General features: G+C 39.4%; 1 protein-coding gene across 4 annotated transcripts in view; it reads right to left on the bottom strand.

The window, feature by feature from the left end:
* rasa1a (RAS p21 protein activator (GTPase activating protein) 1a) overlaps window positions 1–17763 on the bottom strand; it is a 26320-nt gene extending 8557 nt beyond the window's left edge. For 2 of the 4 annotated variants that reach the window (XM_061037910.1, XM_061037912.1), the window contains exons 1-6: window positions 16628–17763; window positions 3976–4128; window positions 2319–2454; window positions 1884–1954; window positions 1090–1207; window positions 819–850 (exon numbers count right to left, since the gene is read on the bottom strand). In XM_061037910.1, coding sequence (XP_060893893.1) covers window positions 819–850; window positions 1090–1207; window positions 1884–1954; window positions 2319–2454; window positions 3976–4128; window positions 16628–17172 — 1055 coding nt within the window. In that variant the 5' untranslated portion in view covers window positions 17173–17763. The remainder of the gene's footprint in view (window positions 1–818; window positions 851–1089; window positions 1208–1883; window positions 1955–2318; window positions 2455–3975; window positions 4129–16627) is intronic. The other 2 variants (XM_061037911.1, XM_061037913.1) reach the window with 1 other exon arrangement.

Here is a 17763-nt window from a genome sequence, read left to right as displayed (position 1 = left end):
TTCAATCTTTCTTTCAAGAATCTTTTATTTATAGTGCAAAAAATGAAAAGAAGGGCTTGTATATGCCTTATATCAACGGTTCTCAACGGGTCCAGCCTAAAGGCCCACCACCAATAACTTCTTGAAAATCGTGACCCAAATTTTCAGATATTTTATTAGCAGATTTATTGAATGAAAATAGTTTGACTGTTTTGACCTCTGATGGTACGAAATGTGATGGAACAAAGAGAAGGAACAAAATCTGCATGTTTTAAGAGCGCTTTGTAGATTTTTTTGACACCTTTTTTTTTTCTCAGTCACATGTTTGCGACCCATCAGTTGAGAACCACTGCCTTATATAAAACAATAAATGTATTCTATCTGTTAATACGGCCCGTGGCAATCTGGCCAATTTAAGTTTTCTTTGTTTCTTTTCCATTGCAGTCGCTCACACAGTCAAACTTAAAGTCTTGCCAAAGCTGAATGCCATGATAGACAATAGCGACTTTAACAATACAATAAAGTTGTTTTATTCTCTCTGCTAAAAAAAATATAGAAACATCATTTATAACTTAAGGGCAAAGCAAATTACATTATAAGAGAACAGAGAGGCTGAAGGAATATGTTGGAAATTATCCTGAGATAATATATTGGCTAAAAGTAGAAAAGAAAAACAACCGCTTTCACATAATCAGGTGTAGTAATAAGACGCTGCACCACAGAGAATCTGCTCGAATGAGAAAAGTTTGCATGGGAGCCTTGTCTTACGTCAACTGCATTCAAATGTTCCCATTTATCTTCCAGTGCAAAATAAGAGAGTTCAGAGCAAGACAACTTACACTTTTCCCTCGTGTGGATCCTCCTCCCGTCCCTGAAAAATATCAGCAACAGAAATGTGTCAGGACAACATCTCTGCTGGGCCACAGACTACAGCATGTGTGTCAAGGCTTTATATTGACATGAACGATGGCACTTTTGGTTATACTGTAGTCTCCACTCATTGCTTAGGAGACTTCACTGAGTTATATCCACAACTCGTTTTGTCTTTGGGGATATCTAGCCAAATGATATCAAATAATGACAACATGTACTTTATTTTGCATCACTTACCACCTCCTCGACCAGATCCTCTACAATGAGGCCCTGTTCCTCTGTGCGAACGTTAGTCACCCACATCCAGCCATCATCCAGTTCATTGTGAACAATAAACATGTCCCCTTTCAGGAAGCTGAGAACACAGCAATCAAAGATGTGTTAAACTCTCTGCAACCTCTGCTATGAAGAGGTCATTATGATTTAAAACCATCTTTCTTAATCACACATTTACATGGAATTTTAATTCTTAAGATGTACGATCAGTGGCTCGTTAGCTAAAATTAAACATGATGAAACTCTGAGGAGTCTTATTTTGTGCGGGTGTAATACCAAAGCATATCCAGCAGGTGTCTCTTGTGACTCGTAACATCTGAGGTGAATGTTGCATGTTTATCTACTCTGTTTAAGCTTGTCAGACTCTGTCAGCATCAAGGTGAGTTTGACTTCAGACAGATGTTTATTTGATTCAGTACAACAGGGATAGTGGGGATCATTATTAAGAATGCTTTCTGCTTCTTAAAGACAGGGATAAGACCATTTTTTTGTCATCAACTCATCAGAGGATGTGCTTTCCAAACTGGGGAAGGGCATACCTTTGACGTGGTAAAAAAAGTTAAGGAGAAACTATGCTGCTCTCTGGGAGCAATACAGTCAACATTTCAGCAGTACTAACGTGTCACAGAGATTAAGGGCCAAACATGTGAGAATATAGGTTTAAAAAAAAGTGACTGGTTGGATATTAATTTTTCTTACAACAGGAAACAGGAGAAGAGAAATGTTTTTATATACAGATATACATTATACTGTACCTGATCTCATCAGTATCTGGCACTTTGGTGTATGGAAGTATGGCCCTGACTCTCCTCCTGTCTTCTACAGGCTGCAGAAACATGAACACAAAGAATGAAAGTCTCATTCTGACCTTCCAAACCCACATCCACGTTAAATCCCCCAATTATTCCATAAAATGAAGAATTCTACTACAACTCCCTCTGGGAGGTATCACACAGGGCTAAAGAAAAAGAAAAGGTAATTAGCACTAGCTTGAGCTTTGCCTTAAACAGCTCTGAATAATGCCAGGGGCAAAAAATGGAAAAAAACAGAAGAAGAAAGACATGAAAAACACTTTTATTTTAACCAAGTGACTCACCAAAGACTCAAATATTTCATCATGTTAAGGATACTATGAAAATGCTGCTGAATTTAGATATAAACACATTTAGCAGCTATTGTGTTGCTCTCACCTCTGGGGGCGCCACTGGTGATAGTAGTTTCTCTCCTTTTAGCAGACATGACACGTAGCTGTAGTAACCAATCAGATCTGATAGAGAAGAAAACCGTCTGCCACCGATGTAATAGTCCCCGCACATGGCGATTATCCTGGAGGAACACAACAAGAAGACAGCAGTTATTTAAACATCCATGTTATTTAAACTTAGCACTTTTAGTCATAAAACAGCATCTAATGATTTTTTCCAAAATCCTTTAACAGGAAAAAAAAAGGTAATATTGATGCAAAGAAGATGCAAGACAGAGTTAAAAGTTGCCCTGCTGAATATACTTAACAAAGTTTTTTGTTATTTGTGACTCTGAAGATCTTTGGAACAGTTACATGATCAAATTACTGCTTTAAACCATATTCCATTGCAGAGCCACTAATCCTTATTCTCTGCCCATCAGTTGAGTGGATCTCTGAGGGAGGCTTTATAATAAAGCCTTCTGCACTATTACTCATTTGCTGCAGCACAATCTAAGGACATCAACCTTTTCAAGTGCAGGTGACACACAATTAACCTTGTGTTCATAATTCCTTTACAGCAGGGCTCCTTCCTTCCAGTATCAATGACATCATGGATGCACACTTAACCAATGTGAATGAAGGAGATGATGTCATTGTTCCTTTAGAAGAAGTCTGCGATTTCCCAGAGCAAAGACAATTTACTTAAGATGCAAAAAAAATCTATCTTGGCTAAATCATGCAGCAAATCTTCATTTTTGTTTTGAGGAATATGGCAGGAAAACAGCCCACACAGATTGGTTGATATCCACATACAGAATATAACAATTGAAGGGGATAAAAGACTGTAATGACTAATCTGTGATGTTATATTGACTGCAAGGTTTAAAGATCTCGTGGTAATGTTGCTAAACAAGTGTCCTGTTTCACTGCTTGATTTTGGATCTACACACACACATTCGATGAATGAAAAGCCTTCTGCGTTACACACAAACAAACTCACATGCACATAAACAGAGTCATGGGTTTCAGCCGACACAAAGTGGTCAAGTTAAAATGCTTTCTGAAGAATTAAGTTGTCCCACTTCGATATTCTGTTTATAGCATAAAAAGGCCAGAGTTGTGGCTGTGCAGGCCAGTGGAAACCACTGATCAGATGCACACATTCTCACTTTAGTATTGGCTCATCTCTGAGGTTGATCTCTCACTGCAGTGTCTGTAGTTTTCTTCTTCTCCTAGGGTTTATATGGCAGGTAATGAATAACTTCTGTAATCCCCCTACTACCCTTATCTTCTACTTGTATGAATGCTGATTAACTAATCATTATGAGATAGCATATCATTTTCTATTTCACAGACTAACATCACTCTACTGAGAATAAATGAGCATCAGTTCACGCCACACTAAAATATAATAGGTATGGTAGACAACTGGGACCTCTTATTTGCTCCAAAATTCCTGTGAATTACATTAGGAACAAATGGGAAATTGTTGAATGAACTAAAATGTCATTGTCCAGGTCAAGTAAGGAGAGGTCAGGAGAGGACAAATGTCTAAAAATAGCTACTTTAAACATTGTAACTAGCTTGCAACAGCCTGAACTTGGCTTTAAGTAGTCATTCACACCTACCACTGAGATTAAGTTTTTTCTTCTCTATCATACCTGAAATGGTTGACCACGTTGGTCAAACTGAGGAAAGATAGGACGAAGGAACCGGGCCGGCGGTCACTCTCCCTGATGAGGTAGCTGCCAGGGGTCCGGGCCTGGCGGAGCCGCTCCTCAGCAATGGTTCGGTCTAGCTTGCCATGGTACCACCTGAGGCAAAGAGAGAGAGGGATGAAAAGACAAGATGGAGGGTTAGTTAGGACAACATACGTGTACACAAGAAACATCACATCATGCAATAACAACATTTAATATTATGACTGTAAAAATAAAAAAATCTTTTGTTTTTATTTTAAAAAGTAAACTTTGACCTAATTCAAGACTTAAGGGACACAACCAACAACCTCCTGAGGTAAACATAGCTCCTAAAATATGATATTTGTTGTAAACTGAAGCCAGCAGACTACAGACACATGCTAGAGGTACAGTATGTTCAAATTGAGGCGCATACTTCAAATACACAGTGCATCTCTTGTAAAACATCTTTGGTATGATAAAGGACAATGTCAAATTCTTTGCGCTCTTCACAGTCCAGTTTAAGAAAATAACGAATTAAAAATAAGGCATGATTGCAATTACAAACTATAATCATACGGAACTACATCACAACATATATTGCAATAGAGACGTTATCGTCTTCCCCAGGTTACCTCATGTCATTTGCTCTACTTAATAAATTTAAACTTTTCCGATCAGTTCTGGAAATGAATGCAAAATAAGTACATAAATAAGCAATCATTCGATACAATTCCTATTAGATAGGAAGCTCCAAAACATTGTATCAGCTACTTTCATACGACCCAGACAGAATGAGCAAACTGTGTTTTATTAACAAATGGAGAGAGGAGGGCGCCTAAAAGCTTTTTTGAGTTCCCAGCCCACCATTAAGGCCTTGAAGCTTTCTGAATTAAACAGAAGCCAGAGGAACAACACTGGTTAAAATTTCAGCAGATGAGGCTGAACTTTACCAGTTCTTGCCAGCTGGGGTAAAAAATTAACACGCTTTTCAAAATTTAGGCCACTGGTGCCTTTCAGAGCAGAGGGCAGAGACTAGAAAAAACATCCAGTGGTGAGAAGATGAATGGGGAGCTGCAGCAGCTCGTTTCTCTTGAGACCTAAAGGACTCCCATCTGGTCTGGTTCAGTCAAGATCTGTGATTATAAAGAAAACGTGACCAAGTCTGCTTTCATAAAAGTAGGCTGGAGAAGGCTTCCTGAAGAGGAGAGGAGGAGTTTAGTGTCCATAAGGGCGCTTCAGGGGGTTTGAGTGATAAGAGAATTGAAGAGGGCGATTGAGAAGAGTTTGGAGAGTCAGGCCAAGCAGCCCCCAAGGGAGGAAGTAACGCTGAAGGGGAAAAGAAGAGTGAAGATGAGAAGATAGAAGACTGTAAAAGCAGAACGTAAGAAAGCAGCAGAGACGCAAATTGACCCAAATCTACTCCAACTACATAGGCTCTAGTTAATATGGCATCAAATGATTCAAGCTGCTTATACCCCATCAGGTCTGCACAACACATATGCAATCCTGCATGACATAAAAAGAACCAATAAGTGGGCGCCTGGCGACCTGGAAGTTAGTTAGTTAGCGTGCCCAATGTGTAGTCCTTGAAAGCGGGCAGCCTGGGTTCAAATCCCAAACTATGGATCCCATCCCACATTTTGTTACCCCTCTCTCTCTCTCTCAGAGTTCCGACTATCGAAAAAGGCATAAAAAGTCCCCCAAAAAAGAACATTTTAACTAAGTAACAATTAAGAGACAAACTCCTGCCACTAATCATGCACAAGGGCACAAATGAAGCATAATGTCTACAATAATATCTTACAGCCAAATCTATACACAATACAACATTAAAAACTTTACAGAGTAGGATGCCAATGTCATATTAATCTAATACAGTCGCTCTCTGTTTGTAAAATATGCTGCTGTCCTTGATAAACTTGACCCTGGTTGGGATAGGTCATATGCTGCCAGCCTGGCCCTTTATATGTTAACATGCCCATGGCCAGACCAGGAAACCCTGGTTTAACCTAACACGTTGATATCCACTCTCATGCTTTGTATTACCTTTTAGCACAATGGCCTTGGTTAGGGATTGTGAAGCAAAACTAATGAAAAAGGCATCCTGAGTGTCTGACTCACTTTGTAGAACAGGCCTCTATGTTTTGCCTGTTCTGTTAAACAGTTAACATAAATAACAACATGGTGTAATTACACCTGTAAGACATTTTAAAAGAGTGTGTGGTATATCTTACAAGTAAACTGCAGCCTTTAGGTTAAAATCTCAGGATAGCAAATTAGAGTATGGATTAGAAATCCATACTCCTGTGCCCTTAAGTCCCTATTTTGTGGTCTCAGAACAACCAGCACAGCGTAACTTACTGGTGAAATTACCCGGCTAAAACCTAGTTTACAGCATGCAAAGTGTCACTCAGCTCCCTGTTTGGTGATTAATTCAACTATACTTCTTGAATATGCAGCGGGGAACAAATCAAAGTGAAGTGTATGGGGAGCGGGTTAAAATAAAAACTACAACAGCTAGAAGTTGTGTTTTAATGCTGGGTTAAATATGAGTTTTAAAAAACAACATTTGTTGTTGTTTAAGAAAAGTTGCTTGTAAAACAGTGAGCATTAAACCATACATTATAATAGGTGATTCTTGCAGTATCTTTTCCAAGCCTGCGTTACGCTGTGTTACATTTTTCTTTCAGTTCATTAAATTCCTGCAGCCACTTGAAGACATCAGGACACATATGTTGATGAATCCAAAACATCCTCCTCTATCACGCTTTGCCAACCACTGTGATTTAATACAATCAACACTGGGCTAAATAATCCTACAAACTGCTGCACACATCCGATGAATACAATCACACTCTGCACGAGCAGTCAGATATTCTGGAGAATTCATCTTCCTTTCTCATTGTTGTTGCCAAAAATACAGCATTTCATGTTTTAGTGTTACAATAAATTAAGAAGAGCTCCATAATTTTCTGGAGCTGTTGTCATAATGCATTCTAGTGATCATCAAAGCTATTGAAGAGTAATGAGACCAGAGATGTGACGGTCTGAGACACATCATTATCACATCCTCCTATCCTCATTAAACCTTCTCCAGCCCTGTTGTACCAACAAGAAGCGAATGTGCTTAGAGACCAAGAAAGCAGGTGCACTGACCTAACACTGCAGACTGCAACTGAACATAAAGTGAAGTGGGACAGTGGGACATGAACTGTGGGAGCTTGTGGGAGCAGAGAAAACACAATTTCAAAGATTATTCAATAAGAAAACAGGCATTTTACCTTAAAACAACCAGCAGCACCCAACACATGTAGAGGAAACACTACAGTGTACAAGCAAATGTGTAAACTATGAATTCTGTGTTTTTGATTACATCCCTCATTCATAAGTCAAGCTAAGCTAAACAATGTTCATATAAACTGGTGAACTCCCTGAGGCTGTGCTGACAGACAGGCTGCTTCTGTTGCTGTGGTGTTTTAATCAGCTAGCCTATTCTGCGCTGCTAACAGTTACAGGCTAAAGAATCAAAACAGTTACAGATGTCATTTGCTATAAAACAAAAAGAGCTTTCCACCACAAACAGTCTTAATAAGTGTTACCAAGTATAACATTTGTAATTTAACTTTGGTGCAATAAAAAGTAAAATATTAGAACAGAGGCAACATAACAGACGAGAAAGCAGTGGTGTCAAATGTCTCAGATTTGATATCAAACTTCATTCATTTGGGTTAATGAACTTTTTTCACATTTATAAACTTAGACCTGTGTCAAAGCAGCGATGAGACAAGAATCTAGACATTGCTCTATCCTGAATGCTTCTTCACAAGTTAATAATTACCAAGGTACAGTTGACACAATGGAGACTAGCAGCCTTCTGAATATGTTGAACAATTCACAGCAGAAGAATCTGCAGAGACATTTCTGGAAACTAAAAAGGATATTTGTTTGCATAGTTTCTTTAAAGACAGGATTCATATCATGATGTTCATTTTGTTGTGTTGTTGAATTGAACAGGTAAGTTAAATACATTTTAGTCTCTTTCCTCACACGCATTTTACTCCAGTGTTCATTTTCAGTATTAGATTTTCATCCAGAATGTATTATCAGTATTCAGCTCAAACAAAGTCTCAGCATGTCAGGCATAGCTGCTGCTTTTGGATGTTGTCCACAGGTCATCAAACGTAAAACATGTCTTACGAACTTGGTACTCCTCTGTTACGTGACAAAAAGCTTCTAAAAACACATCTGTAGACCGGCCTTCTTATGATTCTCCATGTTTGCCTTGTTTTGGTGTGTTTACTGTTGTGTTTAATGACAAATTGTCTTTTGTTGCTGTACTAGTGAAGCACTAGTGCAGTGCCTTGAGGTTGTCTGTATTATTTAGAGAGCATTGTTGTTTTAGTTTGCCATGCTTGTAAAACAGACATCCCCAACAGCCTATAACTTCACTGGATGAATTGGGAATTTAAAAAAACAACCTTTTTTTTTTTACTTCACACTTTAATACATAGCTTTGTAAAAAAAAAAAAAAAAAAGAAAACTCAGTCAACATTTTCTCTATCTTTATGTTTGTGCTTTACTATTTATTTTTGTTAATGATACCTTGCTTGCTGGCTTGTAATGTGAGTCAGTAAACACACTAGGAAGGGTGTTAAGATCAACACACTATAAGCACAAGCCATGACAGCAGTGATATAATTCAGAGCTACAATCTGCTTGAGGAATGCCCCGTCATGTCAGTACATGACCACCAAGCAGCACATTGACATCCTGTCTTTCTCCACTACCAACACTCACAGCTATCTGCAAACACCTCACCAAAATACCCCAGTGCCCACATCCTGCTCATCATTTTCACACAGGACTAATGTAGTGACTTCATCGTGATACAAGAGCCATTTCAGCTGTTCCTGTGAGCACACAAGTTACTAGGTTAAGTTAGAATCATAGTTGAGCTAACTGTGTCATGCTGTCAAGTACAATAATACTGCACTCCACTGCTGAAATCGAACATGCCCGAGCCGAGGGAGCTTGGGCAAGATGCCAAAATAATGAGCTTAGGCTCCAACAAACAGCAGTATGATTTATTGTGTATACAATCCTTCCAGCTATATTTTAAAGCTGAAATTCTTAAAAATGCGACATCAAAAAAGCTCTGACAGGACAGGAGTCACGTACTGTTTGCAGATTATGCTTGTAGTGAGACACATAAACCGTGGCTGTGAATTTCTAACTGTTCACAGCTCTTGATTTAAAAAAGGGCAACCTGTGGCACCATGAAGCGAAAAATCATTTTTTTTTCTATTCTTCATGAAATAACAAATTGTTACAGATATACTGAGAAACTACGAGGTGGTGAAAAACTGTGTCCTTTGAAAAATGTTTCATACTAGAATAAGACAAGACTCTTACTGAATAAAGCAGAGGCAATTGTTCCCCAATACTGAGAAAGTAATGTAGTTTACCTAGATGAATATGTAAATAATATTATCATGTTCTTCAATCAAATTGTTTTATTTTGGAGCTGACACAACCAGCTGTAGTGTGCTGTGACTGCAGAGAAAAAAATATGTGAGAGCATATCATGAATGTATATAATTGATTTTTTAATTAAATGATCCACAGCTGCTTCATACAAACATATTTTATACAGCAATATAAATAAATTGTGGCAATACAAATGAACTCAGGCTTAAACAGCATAAGCTGCTTGCATTGTTCAGGTCATAAAAGTGCACTCAACTCATGGTTATTGTATTTCACACAGCACTCAAAGACAGCTCAACCAGCATGTGGTATGCTCCCCTTAGGAATAATTAGGTAATTATACATGGATTTAGGAAGTGACCAACAATCATATCCTAACATTCATCTAAATAGGAACAAAACTGTCTGTAGTACGTTCTAAAATGAAGGATATTTAAAATATTCTAGGCAGGGTGTTTAATAATAAGTGGGAATCTTTGTTAAAATAAAGCAGAAGTTGAAGCAATGACAAGCTGCAGTTTGAAAAGGTCACCACTCTCTGGAAAGATTTTGTGCTCAAATCGAGGTCACCACATAGTCTTCAGAACAAAATCATTCAACCCTAACTTTAAAAAAAAAGTAAACGATAGAGTATGCTGGGTCAGACTTTGGCATTTAATGAACCTCAGTAAATGACTTGCTGGAGCAGTTGTACATCCTCTATTCTTAAAAAGCCAATAATAAAAACTCAGTTAGTGCTATTCCATTGTACTTAGTGTCTACAAAAATAAATAATATAACTAACTCTTTCCCCCAAACAGCTAGAGCCACATCTCTGTGGGCAATAAGAAAAATGACATAGGATTGCTGTGACCATAGTAAGTTGTATCTAAAGCCTCTGTTTGTATGTCTGTCTCTCATTACGCTCTTCCTCCGCGGCTTATGTCTCTCGTCTTCATCCCTTTCTGTCCTTATGGATGCAGCTGTGCTTAAACATCGCCACAATTCCACTGTCAGTGCACTGTCAGCCCTCATCAGTATCAAAAAGTAATGGAAAATTGCATTACTGTACAATAGCAATGCTCACTTTCTATAGGGGCACATGTTTTCTAGACACAAACCGCATAGCGAACACCCTTCTTACAACTTAATACCCCCTTAAGCTGTCTCTGTATCTTAACATAGAGTTACACATGTAACATGACCTTTCCTGACTTCCATTTGTCATGTCAGGTAATTATGTGATTCAACTAATCTGGCACATTATACTTCATGTTAAACTATCATTTTAACACTTTTCCGATGCATACACATACAAAATGAAAACAACATCCAAAAGGTTGATAAGCTGGGGTTGTCACTTGTTTCCAGAGAGGCAAGGAAGGAGTTTCAGGTTAATTTGATGTTCCACTTACGCCGAGTTTGCCCTCTGCTGCATCTCCCTCCTTTATCCAATAATCTCACAAGGTGCACCCACTCCAATGATACTGCAGCCGGCCAGGCAAAAAAGGGGAACTCCAACGTGGAAAGCAGCGCAAAGGCAGCTCTAAATCCATATAAGTCATGATGATGTGACCCTTCTTTTGCCCTGATACAGTCATCTCCTGTTTCTAGGCTCAATGAGCAAAATCCTTGTAAGTAAGATGAGCGGGAGGAAACGGAGATGAAGCCTGACAGCCCACATGCATTTAGGCGCCGTAACTAATTTAAGGGAAATTTAAGGATTATTTCTGGTTCCATTATCGCGTAGGTGCTGTCCCGAAGAAGTTGATCGGAGTCTGAAGCAATCTGCCTCCCAGTAGTCTTTGCTTTCATCTCATCCTGCGCTGACTCTCTCTTTTTTATCCTTCTCTCTTTCTCTCTCATAAAGCCTTGCATCATGAGCGTGAGCGTGCTGCCTACTGGGGTTTTGAAGCAGTGGGACAGAAAGGGAAGGGAGTGGTCTCTTTGCAAACACAGAAAACTGTGAGAATACATATTGATGTACTGTCAATGAATGCTGACATTAAGACCTGTATTAATGAAATCCATTCACACAAACGTTTTATGCTGCTTCAACCATGATTGCGTCAAACATGATGACATGAAGCTCTTTGGACGCCAGATTTTCAATGATATTTTAATCCCACCAACACACACAATTTTTTAAGTAAATGATCGAACACCAGAAATTTCAATGTTAACACATTATGTGCACTTACCAAGCTGCAGCCAAAAGACTGCTTTTCAAATTGTGTAATTATGTTTGTGTCATTGAGCCTCGTAAATGGAAATAGAATAAGTTAAAGAGCTGTAGAAAGCCTGACAGCAGCTGTGCATCAGTTTTGCTTTGCATGTGATGAACTGCCACAGCTTGTTACCTCAGCCTGGGCAGGAGAGTGACAGCACACGGGGTTCGACTTTAACTGTACAGATGGAGAGATGATAACGAGTCATCCATGCATCTCCAGCCTCATTCAGCCTGAACATAAACCAACCACCATCATTTTAAAGGCCAGACAGACACACAGGGACCAAAGCAGACATCTCTGCTTTCCTGTTGTGAATCAGCTACCCTGAAATAACATCATTACATCAGTGAAAATATGCTTCACTCTCATCTACCCATACAATAATCCTCCTGTGTGCTTTGACTTTTACAAGCAGGTGTTTAGTAACAACATTTGCTTCCTGTAGAATTTAAACCAAAATGTATCATCAAACTTAAAATTTACAAGCGATAGACAGCACAGAATGAACAAGCTTCTGACTGTGCTGCTTCACAACTTAGAATTCTTTGACAAAACATTTTAAAGAAATACCTCTTCTTTACCTGTGCAGAAAGTCTGTGTAATTGTCGAGCTTGATTCTGAGCTCCCACTCCAACTTTTTCTACACAACGAAAAGCCACCTTATTCTTCAGCACAACTAACTAACTCATTCAATTAATAAAAACCTGGGTATTGTCGAACACGACTGAAATGCTCCTGAGGATCCCGTTAAGGCCACAATGAGAGGCTCAGAAGTCTTGAAAACAGGATGCACAAGAGAAAAGGCAGGGCAGTGTGGGTATTGGAAGGGCATGACAGGACATTGCATAACACACTGAAAATGCATGGAAACCATAAGTTTGGGCTTATCAATGCACAGCACCAAGCTTACACTAATAAAAGTGGAACTGGTATGTTAATCAATTGTGCTAGTAAACCAAGTCTACAGTATGTGCATCCTTGGCTAAATTAGTCAAGAGACAGAGTTTCATAGTCCATGAAGTTTTCTAGCCAAGGTACTGCAATCATTTCAAAAATGTGTGGCAGGAAATTACAGGATTAATGCTGATTGCAAGGTTCACCAACAGTCATCAAAAGTGTGTAATGATTGATCCAATCCCATTAATAAACCCCGGCTTTGTTATGAAGTGCTGTAACATTTTAGCCAAAAGAACAATCTCCTTCAGGGAATAACCCAGTTCTGTTATGCGACGTGATCCTTGTGCCATTTCTGACTTCCATTGTCTGTGCCACCCGTCACAAAGGGCAATAAGGTAGCATGGATAGTCAATTAACATTGCAGTTACAGATATGGTTCCTCCACCAACTGCTAAATCTGGTAAACTCATTCACATCGCCACTGGTCTTCAAATCCAACTTTTCTTTTCCCTTTTACTCCTTCCTCCAACCACCCACCTTCTTAGGGAAACCCTTTATGACTCAAAATCCTCTCTAATCTTCGTGGAAACTCAAAATCAACGACCTGTTTCTCAACGTGCTGTTTGTTTAAGCTCAGGCACTGGGCTTCAGATTTCTGATGGCAGCAGGAACGTGCACTGTTTTGCCACCTCACAACTCCACTTGTCTCATGTTTACTTATCATCAATGTGAAATTCTTATTGCAGAGCTGCAGCCATTGTTTATGAATGAAACAGTGTTGTACAGAGGTGTGAATGAATGTCACTGTTATTTGTATCTCTAACACTTGCCCTCCACAGCCCTCTGCAAGAGTGCCAAGTTTAGTTTTCACAGTCACTGTGCAACACACAGTGGGACCTATTCCAAAACTGTGGAAGTTTTCCACCATCACTCCTCCTAGATGCACTTCACAGACTGTTAACATTACTCAAAGGAATACAAGAAGAGTCTTGGAGCCAAATTACAGAAGGCCTACACGGCTAGCTACACAGCTGAATGGGCAAAGTGAGATTCAGAATCATTCAGGGTATTCAGCTGTGAATGTAACACTCATTTGTGCCAATCGGAGATTTGCCCCTGGCATATGCTATAATGGGAACAGTAAGAAAATGTGCATCATGAAAAACTAATGTATACATGTCATACATTAGACATACACTGGCAGTTTACAAACACAATGTGACACAAGATAAGTCCATTTTATGCCATAAGACATAGCCATGAGTTTATTGCCTCAAGGCCAGAGCTTTAGCAATGCTCATGACTGTGATGGATTTTGCCTGAATCCCTGTGTCAGGATTAGCCTTCATTTACAGGATAGTACCTCAAGATGAGACAGTGACCTCTCAGAAGATCTGCCCCTGTCCATCACAGTGGGTCAGTGGCACATCCTTAAGGAGGAACAGAAACTCTCCTTAACTGGGTCATCTTTGCAGGGCAAAGGAAGAACCTTATATCTTGTCTGTTCTCAAGAGGCACCCACTTCCAGACAAGAGGATGAATGACGGCTGTATGTCCGGATGTTAAAAGACCCTGTTACTGGCCTTACTTATGTTGCCAATGGGAGGTGTTCTCGTGAGAAAAACACACATATGTATGTTTATTACTTGTCTTAATGTTCATTGATAACAGTTAAATATTCTATCAAAAAATGTAAGCTTTGAATTCTTTTAGTTTTACTTAAGCATATATTTAGAGCTATACATCCTTTACTTTGTATATGATAAAAGTGTAGGCCTCATCTTGTGGCATCCACTTCACAACAACTATTAGGGAAGTTGCAGGCTAATAAACAACAGAAACTGTACAGAAATGCGGTCCAGTTTTCCAGTGCATCATCACCACTTTAAACAATTCACAAAACCACAAACACGAAATAGATGAAAAGCTTGTGTTGTGCATATGCCTTACACAACTTGGCTGTGTAAGACATCTCAGAGGAGGGCTGCTTTAGAGAGTGATTCTTTTTTACTCTCACCAGTGTGTAAAGTTGTGTGTTAGTGATTGTGGCAGAGAAACATTTGACAACAAGTCTGTCATTGTTAATCATGCAGGACCAAAGAAAATCAATGGCATTCATGCACAAGTGACAACTGTTCCACGGCCTCACAGAAAAACCTGCAAGTTGATAAACTGAAATCTAAGTGGAAACCAATGAGGAAGTCGGTCTTCCCTTGGGAAAAATACTTCTTCCACAGTTGTATTATATGAAAAAACACATGATTCTAGTGCTTAGAAATTAATCTAATTTAGGGTTGTTTGTACATTACCAGCACAGGCAAGACTGGTGATATGCTGGCCTTCCCCTTCCTCTGTAATCTGACAGGGAGATATAGGGTGGCTCCTAAAATAAAAGCTGAATCCACACTCCGGGCCCAGTCACTTTCATATTTTACAGCATGAGAGCCAGAAATGACAAATCTCAGCAGCTCTCTAATGAGACTTTAACAAATGGGATGGCTGTATTTAGGTTATTACAATACCAGTAAATATGCATTTGGACATGTGCCTTTGTGCATGCCTGATAAATTCATACACATTCTTATAATAAGGGATGCATACGAAACTACAATTATTAATGTGCATTCAATCCAAAAAGGTTGACAAAGAGCCTGCTATACGCTTCATTTGACTTTAATCACAAACAATATTTCTAACACATAATGTCCATTTAGGCAGAAGACTGTAAATTGGCTATTAGCAGACAATTGTTCAGCAAAGAAGCGACACTGAATTTCCCTTTAAATTAATTTAGATTTCCATCTACCAATATAAGGCACAGTGTTTCTGAAAATAATTAGGATAGTATTGAGATGACAAACAAGCCTTGCATGCTAGTATGTATGACACTACTTATCAAGGTCCGCCAAAGAAAAATGTATTTCCTCTTCGTTATTACAAATGTTTATGATGTTAGAAGGTTAATATAAGCTGTTCAATAAATCTAAATTCAATTGATTGACACATAGTATTAAAACAAATGAAAGGGGGTTATTTGTACATCCCTTGAATACAATGTATCCATACATAAATAACACCCCTTCTTAAACTAAAGTCTAAAGAATTAGTTATTTTGTGCAGAGCCCAAGATTCATACATGTCCAAACTATACATGGACCTCACTCAGGCCTGCAGTGAGCCTGATTCATCTTCTGAATCGTCAACACTAAAAATATCTTCTTGTATATATTTAATTATCTATAGTCAAGCTAATCAGCTGATTTCTTTATGCACAAAAGCTTACTTAATTCTTTAACCTGAACTAGGCAGTTTTGCTGTTATATGACTGAGTGAGGCTTTTTAAGTGTCTGGTATCTAACTTCTTACATGTTATCCAAAATAATACTGGTAGTAATGCACAATATGTTGTGTAGTAATTTTAAGCCATTTGTTAATACATTGTAAAAAAAAAAAAAAAAAGATCCAGAGCAAAAATAGTTGTTAGATATAAAATTTTAGCTTGATTAGTTGATGAATCATCAAATAGAGTACTTCTTTTAAATATTTTCAAACCAACTAATCACACAGTCTGTGCTGTAAGAATAACTCAAATCCTTTGTTTAAAGATGCACTTCAGTATACTGAATATCCTTTAATATTTGATCATTGCTAAATCAATTATTGATCAGGAAAAACAGACATTAGAACTGTCCTGTGGGGGTTTCAACAAAAAATGTGATTGTTTAATCAAATAAGGACTCAATGGATCATCAAATTGCACATTCCTTTACAAATTTTTCATGCTCAGACAAGGCTTGATTCTTCCAAAAGTTCCACTTGGCAATGCAGAAGAAAAACAGTAAGTGTGTGTGTGTGTGTGTGTTACTAAATAGTAATAACTTCATGTGCAAAAGTGTTTGTAATTGTCTGATGAAAGCTGTGAAGGTGCAGGAGTTCACACGTAAGTCAAGTTGGGACCACAAGTGTTTGTCAGCAGGAAGGACGTGAACTCAACAAGTTGTAAGGTGTAGTATTTTTTTGACTAGGTGTATACTCACTGGTTCGTAGGAGGTGCAGAGAGGGGGAATACCACCTCTTCTTCTTCGTATTCCGGTCCATCCTGCAGGTCGCTCTCATCCACAGTGCCACTGAGCCCCCCACAGCCTGGTGGGGGAGGAGGTGGTGGAGGCAGTGGGGGGAAGGCAGTGGGTCCATCCGGGCCTGTTGATGTGGGTGAAATCCGACTTACTGGACCCTCCGAAGTGGGAGAGCTGCAAACGCTGCCCACGGTCCCTGAGGTTGTTCCTTGGAAAGCTGAGTGTCCACCTCCTGCTCCGCCACTCCCTGTAGCGGACAGCACTGGCCCGGTCACATCCCCACCAGACACGGGATAGACCATACTCATGTCAGGAAGTGAGTCCGGAGAGGTGTTTGAATTCTGACGGAGGGCCGGTGCTGGTCCTTGTCCCAAGTCAGTCACACGCACTCTGCTCGGTTTGGGATAGTAGGGGAAAGGGGCCGTCTCCGGGCCTCCTCCGCCTGCCACCCCTGTCCCTGTGGTGACCGAGCCCGTATCCTCACTGCTGACCTCCGCAGCCATCATATTAACCAAATACGTAGAGGGGAAAAAGTCCAGAAGGGAACCTGCCCTTCCCCTCTGTTCTTACAACACTCCGTCAGTGTTTTGGGCTTCTGGAGAGACAACAACAAAAGTTTCTCAAAAACGCGTTCAGCTAAGCCAGCTAACGTTAGCCGCCAAGCTAACTTAGCTTACTAGCCCAGCTAACGCTAAGCAGCTCCGAGACACTTGATGAGTTCTTCCTCGCTATGTCTTCATCGTTTCCTGAGTTAAAAGTTCACAACAAATACTCTCGTGTAAACTAACTACAGTAACGTTAACAAAAAATAATGTTAAATCACCAATATTTCCTGTTTTATCAGCTCGGACTTTACCCACGGCACCAAGGCGGACCACTTGTCGGGGAGTGTTGTTTTATTGTCACTGTTGTGTGTAAACCCCCGTCTTTTTTTTTTCCAGTGTTGTTGTTGTTTTCTTTTCTTGAGAGTTTCTCCAGCACGTCAAAAATACATCCCACAAAACGTCCCGGTTCCTGTCAACCAAGTTCCCAGAAACGTATGTTGCGAACTATCGTGGACCACAGTGAATTATTGTTACGCTAAGTTCGCCTTTATT

The sequence above is a fragment of the Labrus mixtus genome, chromosome 5, assembly GCF_963584025.1.
Source record: "Labrus mixtus chromosome 5, fLabMix1.1, whole genome shotgun sequence".
NCBI lineage: Eukaryota > Metazoa > Chordata > Actinopteri > Labriformes > Labridae > Labrus > Labrus mixtus.
Note: the sequence above shows the minus strand (reverse complement) of the source record. Positions and strands in the feature narration are given on the sequence as shown.